This window comes from Bacillus rossius, chromosome 1, assembly GCF_032445375.1.
Source record: "Bacillus rossius redtenbacheri isolate Brsri chromosome 1, Brsri_v3, whole genome shotgun sequence".
Lineage (NCBI taxonomy): Eukaryota > Metazoa > Arthropoda > Insecta > Phasmatodea > Bacillidae > Bacillus > Bacillus rossius.
In genome coordinates, this window is record NC_086330.1 from 250,593,554 (window position 1) to 250,611,830 (window position 18,277).

General features: G+C 38.6%; 1 protein-coding gene across 2 annotated transcripts in view; it reads right to left on the bottom strand.

Annotated features, from left to right (window-relative positions):
* LOC134527466 (gamma-aminobutyric acid type B receptor subunit 1) overlaps positions 1 to 18,277 on the bottom strand; it is a 262,732-nt gene that overhangs the window by 109,232 nt on the left and 135,223 nt on the right. For both annotated transcript variants that reach the window (XM_063360161.1, XM_063360160.1), the window contains exons 13-14: positions 9,539 to 9,795; positions 2,757 to 2,894 (exon numbers count right to left, since the gene is read on the bottom strand). In XM_063360161.1, the coding sequence (XP_063216231.1) occupies positions 2,757 to 2,894; positions 9,539 to 9,795 (395 nt within the window). The remainder of the gene's footprint in view (positions 1 to 2,756; positions 2,895 to 9,538; positions 9,796 to 18,277) is intronic.

Consider the following 18,277-nt stretch of genomic DNA (forward strand, 5'->3'; position numbering starts at 1 on the left):
TTTAATAATTCCATGTTTACACTTTACTCTTTTCTCAAATATTTTTTTTCTAAAAAAATCACACCTTGCTTTGTTGTAAATATTTTTACTGCGTGGTTTGTTAGTTTGTGCAAGGCTAGTGATTGTACCGTTCCTCCTCGCAGATTGAATAAGGTTTTCTTTTTAAATAATATTAGGGCTCTGTCTAATGTTGCACAATTGTGTATTTACAGAATTGGCCTGAGAGGCGTAATGTCTCTGTAATGAAGCCGTCCATTCAGATTTAATATCAGTTTAATTTACAACTATGGTATAAATAACAAGGATCACCAGCTGTACAAGCATCATGGGCCCACATTAGACAGCCTATGCATTGTACCCTATTTTCTCCCAGTCTGCTAGTGTCACAGCTTTCAACGCAAACCAAACAACAAAATTCATCTTCGTCATCATCTGAATACACCGTTACCTTTTTGGTCTTTTTATTATTTTAATATTTATACTTCATATTTAGAGATTTTTTATTTAAATTAATTTTAATCCCTTTTGCCTTCTTTCTTCCTTCTATTTCCTCAGTTTCTTTTCTTAATGGCCCTTTCAGGTGTATTTTTCTAGTAGTTTTTCTCTTTTTTCTTTCTCTGTTCGTCGTCAATCTAGATGCTGCCTTAGGGTAAGGTTTCAATTATTCAGGTTAAAAAATACTTTGGTTCTAGTTGATGGTTTCTGCAAATCTGTTCGACGATTTGCAATAGCTTCATTTTAGCATGTTGTAGTCTTTACTGGGGGAACTAGAGAAAACTGCTCAGACTCTAAGTTTGGATTTGATTGAATGACTTCTTCATGCAAAATGAAAGGACTTACAGCTGGCATAGGACTGTAATTTCGGGTGTAGGTTTCTCTCCAACTGATTTTTTATTAAAGTTGGTGTAACTTATCAGATTAGCTTCATTCGTATTTGGTCGATTAGTCAAGAAGGTGTGAAATCAAGGTCAGTAAACAGATTGCGGTTAAATGTAAAAATGCCAGTTTTCTTGGAACCAGTCTGAATATTTGCCAGAATAAGAGCTAATGACATAGTGTTAGCCACAATACCAGGTACGTAATAAATACTCATCGTTCTGCTAGGGTGGTTTCGCATACAAGCGCCACACTGCGAATTAATAGCTTTTTTGAATGGTCCATATACCGATCGATCTAGTGGTTAAAACTTGTGTGAGCAGTGTGGTGAAAATTACAGTAATATGATTCCGTTTCTTTGATGAAATCCAGAGCATTAACATGGATGTGAGATGCATGTGAAGTTACCGATCCAACCTGACAATAACCACGTCTGGCAACCACTCTATTAGGAGTCTGAACAGTACTTACACATTATAAATGTTTTGTGGCTCAAAATTATTCCTATACATGACATTTTGCAGGTTATCGTAGAACGCATCCACGTTTGTCCTATTAAAGATAGTTGCCCTTGACAAGCTAGTGGCTTGAGCAGGTTATAGAAAGTTATGGATTTCTACCCATGAATGCAGTAAACCAGTCCTCCCCAACAATTTAATTTTCATCCCAGGTACTCGGTCTTTTAAAATTATACTTTACAGGCAACTCATAACTTAAATCCCTTACTTCTTTTGGGGAAGTCAAAAATAAATGTCAGCACATCGCAACAAGTATTTAGATAGGGTCTTCTCTTCTGCAGCTGTAAACACTTTATTATGTGCCACGTAGCGCATGGACGTTGATGCCCCACTTTCATCTCCATTAGCCTCTCGTTTCCTTTTATATCAAAGTAGGTACACCTAATTAATATTGTGTTTGTTAACTGTTTTTCTTAGAGATATTCCATTTCTTGTCTCTTCATATGCTTCTATGTAGTGTGATATATCACTCAGCCCTTTAGAAGTGTTCTAATGTATTTTATCGGTATCTGAAAAAACAAAACACAATTCTAAATGTTTGGAAAATCCAGGGTTGATTTGAATGGGCTTGATTTAAATAAGCATTTCTACCATCCCCTCCCCCCCCCCCCCCCCCCAAATGTTACAACAGTACCCAAGAGACCTTCTTGAAAATATGTCATAACCTTAAAACTACACAATGTAAAAAATAATTTGGCCTAATTTAACTCTGATAAACAAAGATACTACTTTAAAATCCATAGTAATAACTAACATTGTTAATTTACAATAGGAAGATAAATACTTACTTTTGGTCGCAAGAACCCAATTAATCCTTTCACACGTGTATGACGTGCTCGAAGTGACACCAAACACTGACGAACATATTCCGATATGAAAGATGCTTGCTTCATTCAATCCTTGTACCCTCCCCCCTGTTAACCCTCTATAGTTTTCGAATTATTAAAGTTGTTACAACCGTCCCCGGTGTCCGCTACGTTTGGTAATTATTATTGAATATATTTGATATGACACAGAAAATTGATTTAAAATTAGTTGCATATATTTTCCAAATTTAATTTTCGTGCTCGTTTTCTTTAGTATAGCCTTTGGAGACTAAACCAAAATCTAATAACATTTCATAATATATTGAAATTATACTTTGTAAATTCTCCTCCAGCCACCACTGACTTTATCATCATAAGCTTTATTGATTGCGAGCTGTATGAAATAATTACTTAGAGGTGTGGATGTTCTGTATGTGTGAGCTGACATGATGATAGGACTCACATATCAACTGATATCTCAAAAAATCTTTTGCTGTGCCACTGCAGGAGTTATTTAGATCTCTTATCTTAAGTGAAATAAAGAGTAATTACTCACAGCAGATATTAGTTTCTGCAGCTCGTCATTCTCAGCCAAGAGTTTCTGGTACTTCTCCTCGTCTTCCTTGGACATGCCCACGTCTGGATTGTACTTTGATTCCGCCTTGTCTCTAGGATGTCTAATTACCTCAATGACCTGTGAAACATTCAAGAACCCTTTAAGCTACAACATTCATGGTGCAAGCACAATATCATACAGTAAGATCTACATTCAGACTCAATAATAATAGAACATGTGACAGTATCAGAGAGAGGCAGAGGTTCACCTTAAGCATTTAGATAGATGCCATGCTGAGAAAGTAGCAAAGAGTGTAAGAGATGTTAGAGGAGTAATGTAAAAAAAACTCGCATTAGGTACTATGATGAGTGTCGTATAGACAAAATAGTAGAGGGTGTAAGTTGAGTTAGTAGGAGTACGGCAGCAATTCGCTTTTGGCAATAATACAAGTGTAATACCGAGGAAATAGCAGAAAGTGTACGAAAAGTTACAAAAAGTGTGTTGAAAATAGTCTGTAAGTACTAAAAAAACAGCCACGTTAAGAAAATAGCAGACAGTGTAAAAGAAGATAGTAGGATTGAGTTAGTAAATCGCTTTGGGTTTAAGATGAGCCCCCATGCTGAAGAAGTATCAGATTGGTAGTGTAAGAAGAGTTGCCAAGAGTGAGTCACAAACAGGCTTTAAGACTCAAGAGTACATTCATGCTAACGAAATAACAAAGAGTGTAAAATAGTTAGCAAGAAGAAGACAATGACTCACCTTATGCATGAAAATTATGCGAAGGTAAAAAGCTGCAGAGAATGTAAGAGATATTAGGCGAAGCCAAAAAGCAGCTTGAATTGGACCTGAAGATAAACACTTTTCTAAAAAAGCAGCTGAGAGTGTGTTTTAGATGGATTGGCAAACCACTCTACTTGGGGGCTTATAAAAGCACCCGGATGAGGAAATAGCAGAGACTGTAAGAGAATTAAGTAGGTGTTAAGCAACAACAAATCTTAAGAACTAGAATAACAACCATTTTAGTAATTAACAGAAATAATAAGAAAAGGTAGCACGAATAAAGCAAAAACAAGCCTTGGGCAAAAAACTGAACTCAATGCTAAAATAATTCTGGGTGGGCTGTATTTTGGACTACAGCCGCGAGGGCTTTGTTTCATGAATTTACATCGCGCTGATCGGGAATGTTGTGTACGAAATAAATAAAATAATTTAACAAAACTGATGTATTGCTTTATTTTTTGATGTGAATTCGACAAACGTCTTACTTGACGATCGGTCGGCCATGCCGGAAAAATTACGATTCCAAAAAATTATGAAAAAATCCTTGAAGACTGTAAGAAATATTTGTTAGTTATTTGTTGCGGACTAAATCTATCAGCATTTCTTCCATTGCCTCACGGGTCTCTTTCTAGATAGTTTTGTGGTTGACAAAAAAATTGCGACACTAAACCACGTTAAAATCGGTCCATTATTCACAACCACTGGCTCAATTGACTCCATATCAATATCAGAATCACTAGCGAGCATATCCACGTCCATTACCAAGCAATTTTCTGCCTTCCTCGACAGAATTAAGACTATTGTTTTTTTTTTTTTTTTTTTTTTTTTTACTTGTTCAAGAATCCATCACAGCGAGTTAATTCATATATGTCTTGTGTTATAGTGGGATCTTGTATCAGCCGTTCGACTCCACAAGAACCCGACTTATTTACGTTTTATGTCAGTTTGAGAATCAATGAAATACTTGTTTGTGTTATTGAGTTTGTCAATAAATTGTTATTGGAAATAACAACTTAGCAACTAATTTCAGAACCACCCGCAAACGTTCTTTTTCCTCCTTGTTAGGGCTTTCCTATGTCTTTAGTAAAACCCGTGACAAGGGTTCGTGCTCCACTCTGCTGCGTTTGCAGTTAGGGTGGTTGATTAGGTGCTTTTACAGAGATGTTGATTACTGTACGTATTCTCAAACTGGCATTTGTCGGAGTCACTCTAAATTTGTATATATTTAGTGTGTTGTTGTACCAAGTAATCATGTCATTTTAAGGTAGTAGTTGGATCCAAGACGTTTTCAAAACGACACTATTGCAACTACTGACTGACCTAAAGGTATGAGACGTGAATCCGGAAGAGGTCACATTGGACGAATTAAGACGTATAGCGCGTAAGTGTTACGCCACAGAACACCGTGACAATGTGACTGACGTGAATCCGATTGACGTTAAAACCAGTAACGTAGTTGACGGTAGTTGTACGAAACATGTCTTGAATAAAATTATAGGACAACTGCCCGAATTAAAAAGTTGTGATACCAAAGACATAATAATATTTTTGAGTAAGGTCGAGGATATTACTGCATTGAATATTGTACCTCATAGCACTTTGTATGGGTTATTAGTGTGCCAAGTCCCATTGGAATTACGTGAAATTTTTTTGAAAGGATAAGAAAGTAATTGTAAATGGGATGCAATGAAACAAATGTTGATACATTTTTGCACCAACACTAAGAATAGGGAAAATCTGTATAATCATTTCCTGTGTATACCGCAACGTCATGATGAGTCAGGCCTAGCCTACGTCACGGATATTTGCCGGTAAGTTAAGATTCTAGGTAACCCTTACCCTGAAAAAGAGTTAGTAGAGATGATTGTAGATAACTTAAGTACTGACTTGAAAATGTATTGTTTAGTGGGGAAACCAGTGAAGTTAGCTGATTTAAAATCAGAAATTATTTTGGCTGAAACTAGAGTGCGTGCTCACACTGTGGACTTACAGGAACGTACTTTTATAAAAAAACTCACAAACAAACAAGTGCGACACGTAATGAATAAACGTTGTTTTGTTTGCGGGAAAACTAATCATCTTGCCCGCAGTTGTTATTTCCGTCCTCAAAACTTCGGAAGTAAGCAACAGTCTGAATCGCCCCGAGTAACCAGTCGACCAGAGCTCCGCTGCTTTCACTGCGAGAAAGAAGGGCATATAAAGCGAGTTTGTACAGGGGTGGACAAATATGAACAGTGGGAACAGGGGACAGTTTTTGACGTAACTTTTACTCGGACGTGACTAGTGGACATTTTGTTTGTTTATGGTACAATTTCGGTCATCAACATGAGCGTTCTCGATTATGACTAGTATTTGTTTGTATATTGTACTACCTTGTTATGTATTGTGACCGTAAAGTATCAGAGATGTGCTGTGTAACTTGTCTGACCAACTTGTTATGTTGTATGTCCCTGACTCTCCGGTCGCTCATTCTAAAGAGGGGGGAGAATTTGTAACGTGTGTACCTGCGTACACATGCAAAGAATAGTGCCCCTGACTTTTCACTGAATACCACCCGCGCAACAGTGAGCGCGCGGCCGTTCAAACGCCGCGGCAGGAGGTCTGCCGTCGTCGGACGAGTTCGTGCGCAGTCGACTGCGCGCGGAACTGGACGGAAACGGAAGTTGGGCTGGCTTCCCCCGAATAGACGAGACTGTTCTTCTTCCAGCTCGTCAGGGAATCCAACGAGTATAAAAGGGCATGCGCCAAGTCAACCGAAGAGGAGAACAACTGGGACATCAAGCGGGCAGGCTGCCACGCTGCTCCGACACCGCTCGCTGGCCTACACCGTCAACCACCACACGGAGGAAGCACCAAAGCATGTAACGGAAGGTAGGTAGGTAAGGTAGGTACTCTCATTAGGGGGGGGGGGGGAGAAGGAAATGACTACTATAATAATAAAACAGCAGAGAGAATGGGATGAACTAGCTGAAATAAGGCAGCAAAACTTACTGTGAAATATTATGTTTACTAGACAGAGGATAGAACAATAACAATGAAGGGCTTTTAGCATCATCAATACATCAACTTGCTTAGATGAGCGATATACTTAAGAAACACCAAATAGAGTACCTAATATACAAGTGGGTAAATTTAGTTAATTTTATAGCACTCAAACATGAATGCTAACAAACAGAAGCAGTAGCGTGTGGAATAATAGTCAGAAGATGTAAGTCAGCAACTAGCCTTGGGCACAAAAATAAGAGCGAAACTGAAAAAAGCAGAAAGAAATAAGAAAAGGTTAGCAGGGGTCACTCAGTAACTTGCTTGGGTAAGGTTATAAACATATTTCTAATGTAGCAGCAAAAAAATAAGTGGTTTTAGCTAGATTGAGGAGTGTAGGAAAGGCAAGAAAGCAAAACGATTTTACCACCAAGACAAGTGCTATTCCCAGGTAATAACCGAAAGTGTAAGGGGAGTAGGCAGGAGAGAGGAAACAACTTGCATTCAGGAATTACGACAAGCTATAAGCTGAGAAGCAGTACAGAATGTAAAATGAGTATAAGTGGTAAGGCAGCAACTAGTCTTGGGCACGATGATAACAACTAAGCCGAGGAAGCAGAAGATAGTTAAAATGTGAAAGCTGGAGTAAGGCATCAACTAGCCTTCAGCTCTGAAATGTACACAATGGAAAGAAGCAGCAAATAGTGTAAAAGTAATGGGCCAGGAAAATGTTTTAGTTACTTAAATGAGTGGCATGTTAAGGAAGCAGCATTGAGTGTAAATGATGTTAGCCAAAAAATTACCGTTGGTACTACAATAAGAACAATTCTTAGGAAGCAGCAAAGAGTGAAGTGTTAGCAGGAGTAAGAATGCAGCTTGCATTGGGTGCAATTAATTGTGAGAATTAGCTAAGCCACAGCAGTAAGTGTAAGAGGAATTAACATGAGTGATTTGCAACTCACCTATGCTATTAAGAAGGATGAAGAAGCCTGAGAGAGTGTAAGATGAGTTTTTAGGAATGTGGCAGCCTTTTGATTTTCCAGAGAACTGTAATCAATTCAAGGAAGAAGACTAAAGTTTCAAAGTTTTAAGGGAGCAACTCTTCTTGAGCACTAAGGCAAGCACCGTGGTGAGGAAGCATCCGAGAGTGTAATGTGATGTGTGTAACTGGACATGTGTAACAAGTCGAACGAATGTTAGCACTGTGTTAAAGAAGCAGCAGTAGATAATTCTAATAACATATATAGTTGGAATAAGGCAGTAACTCTCTGTGAGCATGAAAAAGAGCACCATACTTGGAAAGCAGCAGATTGTTTAAAGGCGTTGACTTTGTCCCAGCTGCTAAGCTGTGTCGGGACTGAGGACGTGATGGTTTTTCGGGTACCAGCAAGCCTCTCAAGGGTGATGATGTCCTTCAAGTGTAATACCTCAATCTCCACTAATAGCTGTTTACGCACACCCTACAGTTGGCGACTTCGCAAGTACGTTTGTCAAATGTTTAGTAAGCAGCAGAGTGTGCCAATGTTATCAGAATTGAGCCAGAAACTCGCCTTGGGACGAAAAGAAGTGTCATGCTGACGATGCATCAGAAAGTGTTAGAAGTAATCTCAGAATTAAAGCCACTACTTGCTTTGTTTATGAAAAACAGTGCTTTAATGATGCAATAGAACAGATTTTAAAGGGGTTAGCAGAAGTAAGGAAGCAACTCACTTAAAGCTCAAAGTTGAGCACAATACTAGGGAAGCAGTAAACAGTGTAAGATGAGTTAGCAGAAATGAAGAGGCAACTCGCTTAGGACTCTTGGTCAAGCTCATAACTGATGAAACAGAATAACGTGTATGAGGAGTTAAACAGGAATCAGGCGACTCCTGCACATATGCGCTTAGTTGAGCACTATGCTCAGGAAGCAGCGGAAAGTGCAAGGTGAGTTTACGGTAATGCAAAACCAATATTCTTGGGCTCTGATAAGAGTGTAATGTTACAAAATTAGCAGAATGTGCAATAATAGTTAGAAGAATAGGTAAAAAAAGTCTAGTCTCCTACTTTTTATTTTTTTGAATTAAAAATTGAAACAATTTTTTTGTCATCTACCAATGTTATTTTAATTTTGAAGCACAGGAGTGTGATATTACCACTATTTGTTTTTCCTTTACATTATTATTTTTACTACCTCTTTTTCGCAACATGATAGTGTTATGGTACACCTTGATACATTTATGGTACATTGTGATACAATTATTTAACATTATGATACTATTGGGGTGTGATCTTAAAACACTTTTGCGATAAATAATAATTTTAACAATGCTTTTGACATATATTAAATGTGGCTGACAGTGCTTGGTCAAACATTCGTTTGTTATGATTATCTAAATCTAGGTAAACCTAGCCAACCTGGAAACACCTTGTAAACTTATTGTAACCAAACAAACCGAAAAAAATATTAGCTAGGTTTACCCATGGTGCCTAGGCTTGGCATGTGTAGGTGATCAAATCTAAAGCAAAAAGTTTGTTTAATGTTAGTCAGCCCAATTTTAAATAACGTAAAATTATTGTTTAGTATTTAAAGACATATTTCCTGCTACTTAAACAATCTGAATTTTTTTTTCTTTCAAAATTTGAATTTTACAAATGAAGGATACACACTTTATAAACAGGGATGATAGTCCAAAATATAAGAATTAAAAGCTAAAAAATATAATAATCCTCGGCTAGAAAGTAACATGGTTAGTAGATGTAATAAAAAAATTATGTTATTAAATGAAAAAAAATTAAAACTAGGACTCTAATTTTGTTTGCAGAAGTGAGAATGGATTTTGCTTCGCGAAAAAACATAAGTGCCATCCTGAAGAAGAAACAGAGAGAGCAAGAGAAGTTAGCAAGAGTAAGGATGTAACTTGTCTTGGAACTGAAAATAAGTGCCATGCTGAGGAAGCGGCATACAGCAATAGGGATTTTGCAGGAGTAAGGAAGCATTAGAGAGCACGAAAGGAGTTATCAGGGGTGAGGAAGCAACTTGCCTTGGGAACGAAGATGAGCGCCATGCTGAGGAAGCAGCAGAAGATGACGGCTAGGGCGACGAAGGCGAAGCTGGCATCCTGCTGCGAGGCTATCACCATGGTGACTGGTGCCGTGATGAGACACAGCACCACTACATTGTAGATGGACATGCCCACGTAGCGCGAATCGTTGATCTGCTTCACCTTTATGCTGCGTGTCTCATATGCCAAGAACAGGCCGAACACCAGCACCAGGCCCTTGTAGCCGTACATCACACCTGCACAGTCCCGCACAACATTGTATGTGGCTGAACATAATTCATCTATCTTCCACGGCGCTGTAGATTGCATGATAAATAATTTTCACATATTAATTATTTAAATGATATTCGAACGATTGTTGAAAAAAAGGCTGAAAATTCATTTTGTTATTATTTGTATTCTCAAAATAATTGGCCTAATAAAGAACTCAGTTTTATATGAATTGTGGAAATAACGGTTACTATATAATAGAGTGCTCAAAGTTAATATTAAAACCGACATCGAAAGACACTCTAATATAAGTATATAATAGTTAGTTTTGGAGCAATGTATTTCTTATGGGACTATGAGGCCTGAGGCTTGCCATTCGTAAGAATTCGGCCATGTTATAATGTATCCGTCGTTCGATGCCTATGATCGGGGGCTCGTCGACCATGATCGGACACCTTAGTCTTCTATATACGCAATACTGCCCGATGATTCACTGGTTGTGAACGAGCGTGTCAAAGTGTGGCCTGTGGGGCGCACTAACAGCAGCGGCTGTACTATTTTTAGTTTATTTCGGTATTGTCTACTACTATTGTAAAAAAAAATTGTTAGTTCCATATTAAAAATATAATATAAATATTACAAATTCAAAAGTGTGTATGTAGGATTGTTGGTTTGTCCTTTCACGCAGCAACGGAGCAACCGATTAACATAATTTATTTTTCATGGAGACAGTTTATGGGCCGGATAATGACATAGGCTACTTTTTATCCAGGAAAAATGCGCGGTTTCTGAGGGATATATCTGGAGCGTAATTCTGTAATCATCTCTTCACGCAAAATTGGCTGAACCAAGTGCGATACAAACAGTGAGTGTTTCTCTATGTCCGACACACGGTCATATAGTAAAGTCAACTTCTTATCATTCTCCTTGGCTAGACCCGTCCGCTTTATGGAGCTCGCGGTGGCTAGCGAACTAACAGAGCTAATGACAGTTTAGTTTTGATTTTCCTCAATATTTCGCGTTTCCTTGAATTTGAAACGCGCTATCGTTTTGTGCGTCCGTCATATCTTGAATAGGGGTTACCTGTCGTCCCATGAACTGGAGCTGAATGCTGGCGTCCCGGTTTTTCTGATGCGTAACCTATATGCGGAATTTTTTTCCAAAAAACTGGAAATTTTGGCGGTATTTTGGCGAATTTTGGACAAATTTTGGTATATTTGGACAAATTTAGGCAAATTGTGACAAAATTTGAAAGTCAAGGTCAAAGTTCAAGGTCATCCAGATGGCCGCCGTGACGTCAGAACAATCGGTCATTGACCCCATCCACAATCCACAGCCAGCTCCAGCTATTTTGTACTACTAGTGCTTAACCAATAATGTAAGATGTATTCCGAGTATATTGGCAAATTCTACCAATAACACGACCAAAACTACAGTCAATAAAATTATTATTCACTAATGATATTCCATCAAAGTTTTTATAGTGATTATAATCAACATGATAAATGCTATTATACAACCAAGATATGTCTTTGAAATGTATGTGTCCCAATGTGTGTCCAAGACAACAACTGTATGTCCAAATGTTTAACCTAGATGATAAATGTGTGTCCTAGATGACGAATGTGTGTCCAAATATGTATCCTAGATAACGAATGTTTATCCAAATGTGTATTCTAGATGATGAATTGTGTCCAAATGTGTGTTCTAGATGACGAATTTGTGTACAAATGTGTGTCTAGATTACGAATGTGTCTAAATATGTGTACTCGATAACGAATGTGTGTTCAAATGTGTCATAGATGGTGAATTGCGTCTTTTTTGCTGAATGTGTCCTAGATGAATTTGTGCAGTCAATTCTGTATTCAGGACTTATTATTTAATGGTTCAAAACCTCTTGGTATTGTAGTAAGCGTAAAACATATTTCAGGGAGACTTGATCCTATAGTAAGCGTAAAAGTTAGTTAATCTATATGCTTGTAATTGGCTAGTCATTGATTATGTTTAAATGGACATATTGCATACTAAGTAATTACTTAATTACAAAGAAGGCCTCGTGGTTCAGAGACACATATAATGTATTCTTAAAATATATCAAGTACTGCATCGGAAGGCCAGTGATTGCAAAAAATGACATAATTTCGCCGGATCATTTTATAGTCTCTTGAATAGTAGATGCTTCGTAATTTAGTTGATAAGGATGTGTGTTGTTTTTTATTATTTGTAAACTCGAGTGGACTTAAAGCCACGATTTTATAATGTTTTTGGCTCCTTTTGTAACTAATTATTTAATAAAATATTTCTAATTACTTTTTCAAATAATTTAAGCATTATTTATAAGTAGTATAGGAATCGGTCCTGCGGCAGGGTCCAGGGTGTGGTGCTGTAATGCCAACCGCCAACTTGGATCACCTTGATCTTGACCCCGACGGTCATTTTAGATCCAACATCTTGGATTCCGCCATTTTGAATTATGATGACATCACTGCATTTTTCGTTACGCCCGCCATTTTGAATTCTCACCATCTTGGAATCGAATACCTCATTCTTTTATGTTGTATATTTCATTACGGCCACCCTCTTGAAAATCCGTATTAATTATCCGCTGTCAATAACAATTTTTTTTAATTTATAAAAAAATTATATTAATAAAATTTTAATAAAAATATTTTTCCACTATATTAAAATGTATTCCACCATATTGAAAATCCATTATTTCCATCAAAAAATTGGTAAAAATTAACATTTACAAAAAAATTACTCAATTAAATTTTAATAGTAAAATTTATTTAAAGGTACTGGGATCTGACTAGGCGAAAGCAAATAATGGCAACGGATCCTTTCTTCACGAAAGCCACCGACAGAATAACCTCCCACCACTAATTCCAAGGCAGATATTACATCAGTCAGCATGGCATCAAGGCGGCCATATTAGTTTTCGTCTAACAGAGGCAGCCATCTTGGATCCGAAATATGTTTTTTGTCTGCTAGAGGGTGCTGCCACCATATTAGTTTAATTTTGCCTGCTAGAGAACAGTAATTATTTATTACCGTGGCATCTGCCATCCTGTGGCTGTCTTGGCCACCATCTTGAAGTTATGTAATTGTTTAACGATAAATTCGGGGAAAATTACAAAAATCATCAAAAACTCATTGTTAAAATAACAATTGACTCGATCGATTTCAGTAGTTGGTTCAATCCTTAATCAATGCCACAAAAATTAATTAAAATTGCCAAAAAAAAAATAGGTTTGAGAAATAAAACAAAAAAATTTCAAATAATTTTTTTTACTTAATTTTTACTCTACTAAAAGTACAAAACCAAGTAAATTACTAGCGTTTCTCGATTTCTACAACCTTCTTAGAGTGTGAAATGAGTCTTTTGCATACCTTAACATGTCTTTTTAGATTATCAGGTGGACACATAAAAGAATTTCATTGGTTTAATCATGATGTTTTACACTTGAAATAATTGCTAATGCTTTGCCACAGAATAAACAGTTTAATTCTTATGAATTTTTAATCAGTCCTTTTCAAAACCACATGTCCTTTTTCAGGTTACTGTAGCAAATAAACTGACTACAACACCTGTTGTACTGATGTTTAATGCATCCAGAGTTTTGACTACAATCATGTATTATGTAATCACGAATTTTAAAATATTTGATCTTGTCTCAGTATGTACAATTGTTGATGAAACTCTGATAGTTGTTGCCTCCTTGGTTATTGATTTCACTGCTGCCGAGGACACTATATACATTAAAGTCTCCTCTAGCGTTGTTACATATTCCATTGGGATCTGCGTCACCATCGTCGCAGCCATCTGTGTCCCCAACGAGAATGGTTCAACTTCCATCGAGTTCGGTGTTAAAGATGGTAAAGACGCCATGGAGGTCTTTAACTTTCGAGTACGAGTAAGGATGAACAATGTTGAGTAAATGTCCTCTTTCCTCCACAAACAAAGACAAACTGAGAGTCGCAGCCAAAGCAGGCTAGGTATATATTCATATGCAACAGTCATGTGACATTGTGGAGCCATAAAATTTCAGTTTCTACCTTCGCAGTATTTCAAATGGACCGCCAAAGAGTCACGACCTCAGTATAAGACACCAAACTTATTGCACTGTGATAACCTTAACAACATGTTTAGTGGACCGTTCCTGTTTTATGACGTCTAGCATTCTGTGCTAGCATAAAGGTTCTGTCACAGTATTTGCAAACAGGTTCTTGCTTGCGCTTAACTGGCCCAGTGCAGGCTTTGTAATATCGATGTAAGCTATCTTGATGGTTAAATTGTTTATTACATTTAAAGCATTGAAACAGTGTTCTTTGCAGTATATTATTCGGGCACCTGCTTATTTCATGTCTGCAAACGTTTGCTGGTGTAGTGAATGACGAACTACATTATTTGCACTGTGCGATAAACATCTGTCGTCCGTTGAAGTCTCCGGGGTTGTTGACGAAACTTCAGGTGACGGAACAGCACCTGCCGATCTCTCTTCTGCTGGCGAAACCACTGCTGTAACATCAGGTGCAGCTACCACCCGTACATCTGCAGTTGGTGGTGCAGATGTCCACGATCGTAGGCGTCGCTGCTGTTGCCCCCTTCGTGTTCTCTTAAGTAGGTACATCATTAAATAGTTCATGAAAAGCAGAGAAAGCTGCTCGTGCAAAGAAGGGGAGTACAAGTTAACCCGAGGCGAACATTAAACAAATTTACTAATTCTCAAAAAGAAGGAGAATAATGTGGATCGATTGGTGATTAGTTAAATAAATGAAAGTTGTTTTATTTCAAAGCTTACCCTGTTTATTTGGCATTATAGTTTTCATTATTTTATTTTGATAGTGGTTTGTTACATATTCATTTTCGTTTGCTTAACAGCGTTAGTTGCATAAGATCGCAGACGAAACTTTATATTTTAACAGTATTAGAGAACCAATAACTGATAAAATAATTAACTCGACCTTGTTAGTTTCAAAAATTACAAAATTACACAGAGCCAAATTACTGGGGTACCGGCCATCAAAACTATCGATTACAAATCGATTGTTAATTGAACCTGAAATACAAATTTTAAATTTTTCTTTGAACAACTAAGACATCTCATAACCAAAAATTTAACAAAAAATAACGTTTAAATTTTACTTGGATAGTTCATGGTTAAAATACTGCCTAAAATATTAGTTATTCCAACCAGTGAGGGACTATGTATGATTTAGGTAACAATTTCTGATTTAACATTATCAGATATCGGTGACTTTTCGCTGGCGCTGACTAGAAGCAAGGAGAAGAGGTGGCGGCTCAAATGTTAGCCGGCTGGCGAGACACATGGAATTCATATAAATTCAAGAAAGAAGAGGATGCAAACTAGTAGCTGAATTTAGTGATGGCCTGGAGGGCCGGAAAAAGACCCTAACTCTTGGACCATCTCTTGGACCCCACTGGAACCAAACAAAGAGGGGCCCAGTGGTCAAGAATAGAAATATGGGGGACAAGAATCAGGGGGGGAAATTAAGTAAAAAGTCAAACAATAGGCGAAAGGAGAAAGATTTCCCACTTACCATTTTGGGGGTAAAATGATGAAAATCACTCCCTTTGGAAATGCATTAACGCTCGCGGGAGCCACGCGCGAGTCATACTAAATGATAACACAGTAAAAAAAATAACGTGATAAACAACAAAGAAATAAATGACTCCGTGGGATCACATTTCTTAAGCGAGTCGGCCAGTCGCTGCAAGACTGATTCGCGAAAGGGTTCGAAGGCGTGAAGCACCAGAGGAACCGATCACGTTGACAGCAGAAGGACCCATCCATTGTCCTTTGGGCTGCATGTAGTTAAAACTTACGCTAGGAGCCCGGAGGTCTAGGAAGTGGGGGAACTGGCCCCACATTGCCTGTAGGTTGCGGTCGAGAGATCGCTCCGATAACCAAAAAAATAATAATTAGGCTTGTAGCCTAACTTAAGGGGCTTCGGAGGTAAATTGTTGCGCTCCGAAAGCAGCACGCTCTGTCGGAACACATGAAAAACAGACTCGGGGCTGGTTCTCAAAAGTCCCATAAGAGGGGGGGGGGGGAAGTAGGTGACTTCTGTAAGCCTGGCCATTATGGGCCCAAATGGGCTGCACTCTGTCGGGCTAAAAGGGAGAGAGAGAGAGAGAGAGAGAGAGAGGTGTGGCAGCAGCTGCTAAAGGCATTGCTACTCGCCAAGATAAAGTATAGTAGTTGGCATCTTCACCACAAGATGGCGAAGGCAGACCTTTCGCCGACCAGCGAGATGTCTTTGATTTTGGCCCGCTAAGAACCGAGGTTAAGGCCCGGTCAATGCTCTCGGTAAAGTACATGGAAAGGCAGGATGGTTGGGAAAAAGGGGGATGGAATCTGCTTTCTTGATGGGAAAGTGGACTATACTGGAGCCTATATCATGCCTAGCAGGTCGGAAACTCTAAATAGGACCGTGACAAGAGTTGCTCACCTCAGGCCAGCTCTTGGAATGGAGTTGCCCTGGAAGCACGATGAGGAAGGCACTAGGGAGCACGAAGTTAGACAAAGTTACAATAAGTGGTCGTGCCCCGAGACGAGAAGAAAATTAGTTTAGCTGCTTGTGCCATGAAGGATTTTGCATACTCTCAATTTAGGCGCTGGGAACCTCTCGAGGAACCTGGTGGAAAAATGTTTAATGGGAGAGAACAGTAAGATAACTAAGTTTACGTTAAGCTATAAATTCCCTGATACAATTAAAACAAAATAAAATTTTAGGTCGAAAATCCCAAATTTGCGGCACACTGCTATCAGGGTTTGCTCCGTCGATGGTACGCTGTCCAGTGAGACAGACATTAAAGATGCCATCGAGTTCTCAAGAATAGACGATTACGAGACTTATGCACTAGACTAGACTTCTCAAACTAGACAATACCTACTGCATCCCAGACATAGGAAGAATGAGGGTCCTGTCGTCTGGACCACACTTATATACCCACGGTTGCTGGTATACTACGTGAATCGAATCAAAAAATGTTTAAAAATTAATTTTTTTATCAGGTTAAAATGAAGGTACTTTAAAACTATAAAAATAAAAACACACAAAGTTCAAGTTTCAACAATTTAATTTAAAAAAAACACAAATACATATTAGGTTCAAGCATTAAGCACATTTCATAAACAAAGTCTTTAACGCTGCACGAATTGTTTCGTAGACCCTGGGTACTGTCTCATCGATTCCGGTTCCAACTAGTTCGATGTACTCAGGCTCAGGAAAACAGGTATGCGACTGGTCTTCTCCGATGACGACTACTTCGGTGAGACATGGAGGACGATGTCAGCGACCAAGGCAGCGACTTGGCTTTACCACGGTGCTTGTTGAGACAGAATCACTGACAGAACTACGACGAGATGCATGTCGTTTGGGCATCTGGGCAGATGCATCACTGTTCGCAACAGGCTGTAATACGTCCAAGTTTGGTGTTGCATGTGCCAAAAAAGAGATTACTTCTTCGATGCTGGCTGTAAGGATCTTCTGCGGTCTCGTGTGATAGACGGCACAGTATCCAGATTCACAGCACTCTAGCAGCTGCTGAGTCGGTTCGTAGGACACATGAAAGTGCAAAATACCGTTAGTGCTGAGCATTTCCATCACAGGTTTCCGTATATATGCGCAGATATCCGGCATCATAGTAGCTGTACTCGACACTGCTGAAGCTAGGTCTTTTGCTCACTTTGGCAAGATGAAACGAAAACATCTTCTTGCATGTTGGATGGCAACTGAAGGTACGAACTACAATATGCAGACTCTATAGACAGTGTGAGTGGCATTTCCGCCTTAGCGTACATACACACACTCTTTCAAACTTGTCATGTGGCTGCTCGCCATACATTACACTAAGCTTGCGCAGGGAAGGACAGCTATAGTTGGTCTGCAGGTCTAAAATTTCGGTGGCTCCATCGCAAAACTTGCTCAGCCATTTCTTCTGCTCAGGTCCGTTGGCATAAATAATGTCACGCGGATTTTGCAGTAGCAAATAATCTAGACAGTTTTTCACTTAGTGGTATGGAATTTTACCTTCGTCCCACTCCAGGCCATGATAGAATTTGCATAGACATTCATTCGATTGTTACTTTTTTTCGTCCTGAAGTTTCCGGGTACATGGAGGCCGGAAGGAGCGGGTTCGAGTCCTGCCATTATACTTATGTAACGGAAATCTCCTTGAGCACGAATCCTTTTTGGCTCTGGAAACCTTGCAGGTTGCAGGACATCTTGACGCTAGCAATGCTCGGCCGTAACTAAATTAATCTCGCAAAATGCACGATTATTTATGAGAGAATTTTTACAAGTGTTTCGTGGCAGTTGTACGATGAAAGTCGATCGTGAGTATCAGACAAAAAGCTTAGGTGTATGGTGGAATATTTCCACTCGTAGGTATCTCGATCCTTCATTCAATAATGTTTGAATTTATTCGATCGTCCTGCTTATAAACATCAAACACATTAGGAGCCTTTTTTCTTGAAACTG